Source organism: Chlorocebus sabaeus, chromosome 20, assembly GCF_047675955.1.
Source record: "Chlorocebus sabaeus isolate Y175 chromosome 20, mChlSab1.0.hap1, whole genome shotgun sequence".
Lineage (NCBI taxonomy): Eukaryota > Metazoa > Chordata > Mammalia > Primates > Cercopithecidae > Chlorocebus > Chlorocebus sabaeus.
Window position 1 is genome coordinate 128,490,541 of NC_132923.1, and position 6,680 is coordinate 128,497,220.

General features: G+C 55.0%; 1 protein-coding gene across 7 annotated transcripts in view; it reads left to right on the forward strand.

Annotated features, from left to right (window-relative positions):
• RERE (arginine-glutamic acid dipeptide repeats) overlaps positions 1-6,680 on the forward strand; it is a 463,614-nt gene extending 456,934 nt beyond the window's left edge. For all 7 annotated transcript variants that reach the window (XM_007980666.3, XM_007980665.3, XM_037985385.2 and 4 more), the window contains 4 exons: positions 153-873; positions 2,759-2,905; positions 3,436-3,616; positions 3,940-6,680. In XM_007980666.3, coding sequence (XP_007978857.3) covers positions 153-873; positions 2,759-2,905; positions 3,436-3,616; positions 3,940-3,973 — 1,083 coding nt within the window. In that variant the 3' untranslated portion in view covers positions 3,974-6,680. The remainder of the gene's footprint in view (positions 1-152; positions 874-2,758; positions 2,906-3,435; positions 3,617-3,939) is intronic.

Below are 6,680 nucleotides of genomic sequence, written 5' to 3' on the forward strand. Positions count from 1 at the left end.
TCAGGCCAAGGCCAGGGCCAGGTCTCCGTGGGGGGACCAGGGTGGCCTGTCAGAGCAGGCCAGGAGCAGGACCAGGCCCACCTCCGCATTGTGGGTCAAGCGGAGACCCCAGGCGCTCTGGGGACCCCTCATGTTTTCTTTTCCTTCCACAGAAGGCATCCAGCTCAGCGCATGAAGGTCGTCTCAATGACCCCCAGCTCAGTGGTCCTGGCCACATGCGGCCATCCTTCGAGCCACCACCAACCACCATTGCTGCTGTGCCCCCCTACATCGGGCCTGACACACCTGCCCTTCGGACTCTGAGCGAGTACGCCCGGCCCCACGTCATGTCGCCCACCAACCGCAACCACCCCTTCTACATGCCCCTGAACCCCACGGACCCCCTGCTGGCCTACCACATGCCTGGCCTCTACAACGTCGACCCCACCATCCGCGAGCGGGAGCTCCGGGAGCGGGAGATCCGAGAGCGGGAGATCCGGGAGCGCGAGCTCCGGGAGAGGATGAAACCGGGCTTCGAGGTGAAGCCCCCAGAGCTGGACCCCCTGCACCCAGCCGCCAACCCCATGGAGCACTTTGCCCGGCACAGCGCCCTCACCATCCCCCCGACGGCCGGGCCCCACCCTTTTGCTTCTTTCCACCCGGGCCTGAACCCCTTGGAGAGGGAGAGACTGGCCCTGGCGGGCCCCCAGCTGCGGCCCGAGATGAGCTACCCTGACAGACTGGCAGCAGAGCGTATCCACGCAGAGCGCATGGCGTCACTGACCAGCGACCCCCTGGCCCGACTGCAGATGTTCAACGTGACTCCACACCATCACCAGCACTCACACATTCACTCCCACCTCCACCTCCACCAGCAGGACCCCCTCCACCAAGGTGCGTGCCCCGGCGTGGCAGGTGGGACAGAGGCACAGGGAGGGGTGCAGAGCCTGATGAGTGACAGTCACCATCCAGGAGCGGAAAGTTCTTTTCTGAACAGATTCCTCATACTTGGCAGATCTTAGAAGAGCTCAGCATCCACTACCATCATGGTTTTGCTGTATCACAGTCTGTCCTTGGCCCTGCAGCCCTCCAGAACTGCAAGGCCTCAGACAGCTGCAGCACACATGGGTGAAGCCTGTGTTATCGGCCCTGTGCCTGGGATGGAGGGAAGTGGCCTAGGCCCACGGGGCAGGGTAAGGGCAGCACAGCAGTGTCATGTGGCCTTTGGAGCCAAGGAACGTACAGATGAGGCTCTGCGCTACTCAGGGGTCACTTGGTGAGAATTAAAAGCACAGTCCTCTTCTCCTGAGGAGCGAGGCTGGGCAGGCCTCCTGCTGGCTTTGGCTGAGTTCTCCGAGCTGACCCACCTGGCCAGGGCTGCCCAGTCCTGTCCATCATGGGAGTAGGAGCTCCTGAAGGCCGCTCTTTCACCAGCTGTGGGGAGGCTGCTCTAAGGCAGAGGTGAGATGGCGCAGGAGGGTGGCTACTGTGCTTTAAGGAGGCAGGTTCACCGCTCCATGGGACTTGGAGTACAGGTCCTGTGGTACAGCCTGTGTGCAGGGCTTCCTCACCAGCCACCCTCCAGTGTGGGGCAGGATAACTGAGAGGCCAAGGCCCAGAGGGAGGGTGGGGAGCCACCTTGCTTGGAGGCACCAGGTGCCTCCCCTGCTCCTGTACCCAGTCCTGGCATGGGAGAGCACTCACCATTGCCATCCTCATATCTGAAGCTCTGTTGCCTCCTGGTGTAGACCTTACAAGCCTTGGTCTAACCAGTGTTGAGGACAGGTAGTCATTTGCTCATTCATGCATCATTCATTCAGCATGTGTTTACTGAACCCCTGGGATGTGCCAGGCACAGTTGTAGGTGCTGGCAGAACCCCTGTCCACATTCACCTTCCAGTTTGGGGCAATAGTTGAAAGATGTGTGCTGGGTTGTGAGAGGTGGAAAGTGCACGTTCTGGAAGAAAATAAATCCAGAAGAGGGAATCAGGAGAGTGGGGGGCAGGGGCAATGTGGCAGTTTTGAGAAGGCTGTCAGGAGAGGTCCGCTGAGGACGTAGCAGAGACGTGGAGGAGGTGAAAGGGCAAGCTGTGGGAAACAGGGGCAAGAGCAGCCACAGAGGCCGAGGGGGGCTTCCAACCTTCCAGGGACCCCTCGGCAGTGTGGCTGGAGGCGGCAACCCTGAAATCCCTGCCAGCACCTGTGTTGGCTGGAGCTGGGGGATAGGAGGTGAGGGCAGGAGGTGGTGTGGTGAGGTCAGATCAAGGCAACTTTCTGAAGGGAGAGACGCAAGATTTGGCGCTAGCAGAGAAGAGAGGGCAGTGCCGGGCCGGGTCCCCATTCTGCGCCACCGGCTCTGCTGGCCTCCTTTGGGTTCTGCAAGTGAAAGGCAGGGAGACAGCCCCTGGTGGGGCAAGGCTGTATGCTCCTGTGACCTGACAGGCAGAGGACAGGTCCAGGTGGCTGACGAGAGGAACCCTGCTGATCCCGGATCCTTGACCAAACCGGACTGGGATTGCCTGTTGGGGGCGTTCCACAAAGGGACGAGGAAGTACCTGCATCAGCGGTGGGCTCATCACTTCTCTCTGCCTCTGGAGCTGTTGTTGAAGGTGGAGGCAGCCACTTTAGGGCAGGGCCACCTGCAACCAGGTGGTGCATCCGGCCCTGGTGACCCGGAGCCAGCTTGGGCTAGGAGGAAGTCATCGGCCATTCCAGCTAAGGGGGACAAACATTGAAGAGCCGCGCACCGCCTCCATCTGGCCTTTTGTCGTTTCTTTAGGTTCAGCAGGCCCCGTTCACCCGCTGGTCGACCCCCTGACTGCTGGCCCCCACCTGGCTCGCTTCCCCTACCCGCCTGGCACTCTCCCCAACCCTCTGCTTGGACAGCCGCCTCACGAGCACGAGATGCTTCGCCATCCAGTTTTCGGTAAGACTTCCCCTCTAGGAGGGGCGGGGAGGCCGTGTGAGTTGGGTTGGGGTCTGGTCTGCTGTCTTCATTCATTCATTCATTCATTCATTCATTCATTCATTCATGCGTTGAGCAGGCAGGTTCTTTCCCCCTGCATGCAGGAGTCTGTGGGGGAAACAAGCCTGCACTCTGGGGGCTGCCTGGGGTAGGGGGTCATAAATGCATCAGCCTTGCTAAGAGCCAGGACTGCAGGACCAGTCAAAGTAGCAGAGGGGGCTCATAGCAGGTCTCTGAAGGAGAAGCACTTGGGCTGAGGCCTGGAGCATGTGGAGGAGGGGCCGGGAAGGGTCCAGGCAGAGGCTCCCAAGGGCACCTCCTGCCTCCCCAGAGGCTCTGCCTTCTGGCTTTCTGCAGTCTGGGAGGGGCTGGCTCCTGTGTCCGTGCTGGCACCTCTCCTGTGCTCCTTGCCGTTTGCTGTGCCTGTGCTGCCCCGGTCTTGGCCAGTCCTCTGGCTATTTCTGTAGCGCAGGTTGTTTTGTGTTTGGCAGGCACCCCCTATCCCCGAGACCTGCCTGGGGCCATCCCACCCCCCATGTCAGCAGCCCACCAGCTGCAGGCCATGCACGCCCAGTCGGCTGAGCTGCAGAGACTGGCCATGGAGCAGCAGTGGCTGCATGGACACCCCCACATGCACGGTGGCCACCTACCAAGTCAGGAAGATTATTACAGGTGAGGTGGGGTGCTGGGAGGGAGTGGAGGGGGATCTGAGCCCAGGCTACCACCAAACCCCCCATGTGCCCACGGTGCTTCTCCCGCAGTGCCCAGGGCCAGGCTCCTCCCCCTCGGCCTGCTGGGCCCTAGAGGGGACATTGCGGAACCACGGTGATGGGAGAAGCAGAGGAAGGGAGGTGTTGGGAGGGTAGGTCAGCTACACAGGAGGCTGCAGGCTTGGGGTTGGATTGCCTGGCTATTGCCTTTGGGGTTGCCCCCAGCCTGCCTGACTGCCTGCCTAGGCCTGAGACTAAATATGCTTTCCTGTTTTGTCTTTCCAGTCGGCTGAAGAAAGAAGGTGACAAGCAGTTATAAGTTATTTATTTGTTAATGCTGGCTGTGGAAACCCCGGTTCTTGGGGGGAGGAACAGGACTTTTTACATACAATAGGAGCGGCAAAAGCAAAAAGAATATCTTCTAAAGATTTCTTTATATATTTAAAAACCCACAACTAAAAATGTATCCACATAATAGTGTTCGTTTGTCGAGAGGATTTCCCGAGACTGGTTTGGATCTCCCTGCATGACAGTCCCCCAGAAACTTAGTGAGTCCTGGACTGGACTGAACATCCAGAAAGCTTCCCTGCAATCTTGGGGTTTGGCTTTAGTTTTCTTTTCCTTGATTTCTCAGTAGGTGCTAGAATCCAGTTCACACCCTTCACTGTGCGTGCAGACACACTGACACACTCCGCCACGAGTGCTCCAGAGCCCGCGAGGCGTGCAGATCGGTGGCATAGGAATTTGGAATCCAAGAGCTATAATTTTTAGAAAAATCTTTTATTTTAATACATTGTAGGAAATCTTCATAATTTGAGAAAGTTCTGCAGCATGGCTTTTTACGTCTGTAAATAATAATTTTAGAACAGCCTTTTTTTTCTTCCATAAACTACTATTGTGATCTATTTTTTCCAGCCATGTCACTAATTGTGAATTCCTACCAACTATTGACAGAATACAGAGTTGATTTTTTAATAAAAAGTTATATATAATTATCCCTTTAATTAAAGGGAGCAAAGGGGCGTTCCACATGGACAGAGGGGCTTGGGCCGAGGCCTGGTCACAGCAGCGAGCATCCAGGGTTTGCAGGGACGATGTTACAGACTGTCTGTTTTGCTGCCTTGCGTTTCACTTGTGTGTGCTCCTAGCCTGTGCTCTGCCGGCAGTGCAGACTTCTGCTCCATCAGACCGCTTCCATTTTGCACAGGGAGTGCAGGAGGTGAATGTCCACTTTCTGTTCTCCGGTGTCACTGTTCTGTTTCCACGGGATGGAAAGCGCATGGGCCTGTGTCCATTGTAGATTTCCTTCTAGATTTCTATGTACACACACTTGATTGTTCTGGATGAATGTCTTTTTTAATACTCCGAAAATTTCATCATCTAAGAAATTCAAGAAAATTATTCCATACAAGTAACTCAGCACATGAGCAACCCAGGACATATGCCTGCCAAAAGGATCTGTTAGAAGGCTGCCCTCTTGTGCTCATTGTCATTTGGATCTTGTGGTGAGGACGGCCCCGTCATTCTTGCCACAGACTGAGGCCACTTTTGAGCAAGGGAGATCCTGGAGTTAAGGCAGGTGTTGGGGGTAGTCTGTGTTTCACCCTGGGAGCAGGTCTACATGGTGACCTCACCCCGCCCTGTAAACCATTTGAGTCCCACTCTTCATCCTGGAAGTAGGAACTGGAGTCCCACCCACAAATGTGCAGTCAGAAAGCCGGCTTTGTGGGGGCCGCTTCTTAGGAGGCCAGGCCCTTCTGAGCGGAACAGTCCTGGAGAGAGCCTGCCCTCCTTTCCAGGGTGCAGCTGTAATGCACTTTCTCCCAGGCTGAGTGCAGGCTCTTCTGGGTTGTCTCCCCTCTGTCAGCTCTGCTTCCTGCCAGGACATGTCCTCTTCCGATCTTTTTCTCTCAGACACTTGACAGCTCTTCTGCCATTGTGCTGGTCCCATCCCAAGAATTGTAAGACAAGAAGAGACCACACTGGGTCAGAGGACACAAAGTCCACCTAGGACCGAGGCTGCAGAGGGAGCAGGAAGAGAGGCTGACAGTTTGATCCAGAAACCAGCAGGTACTAGCTCAAATTCAGGTTCTGGAGTCAAATAGGGGCATTTCCAGTTTCTCTTAAAAACCATGTTTGGTTTCAGTTGGGATAGGATTGTTTTGTCTGTTGAAAATGTTTCTAGGTTTTTTTTTTTCTTCCATTTTTCTCTCATTCCATTTCTGCCTTAGCTTTAGTTTCTTAGCGGGGAGGAAAGCTCACATTCACCTTCTGCCATGGGACTTCAGACCACATTGGCTTGGAGGCATTCGTCTCCTTCTGGGGTGGGGACAGGCTCTCACGCCAGGCTTGTTCCCATGGCTCTGAGTGAGGCCTCTTCCTGCTGGGCTGCCAGACTCCTGCGTCCGGGCCCCCACCTCCTCGGCTTTTGGTTTTTCTTTCTTTTTGGTAGAACACAACATCTGCCATTCAGTTAAACCTTCTTTATCTCCTCCTCTGTCATCCATTTTTCCAAAGAATTAAGAGTCGAGTCCTCTGAGGTCTGTACTTGAAAACTGTCCGAAGGTGTTCTCGTTAGGTTTGCTTTTCTCCCCGTATCCCAAGGCGAAGCACTGAGATTCTTCCATCTAAAAAACCCTCGACCCGAAACCCTCACCTGGTCAGCTACAGTTTGTTTAGGAGGCCCTGACCTTCACGGTGTCTTTGAAGCCCAACCACTTGGTTTCCTTCAGATTTTCCTCCCTTTGTTCGGGGTTTGGTTTGGCTCCTCTGTGTGTGTCCGTATCTTGTTCAGTGTCCTCGAGGTTGAGCTTCACTCCACTGCGGCAGAGGCAGAGTGCACACTCGGATTTGCTACATTTCTATATATCTTGAAGCTAAATGTATATATGAGTAGTTCGCCGTGAGATAACACAGTGTGAACAGTAGACACCCAGAAATCGTGACTTCTGTGTTCTCTCCATTTGAGTATTTTGTAATTTTTTTGAAATATTTGTGGACATAAATAAAACCAAGCTACACTACAA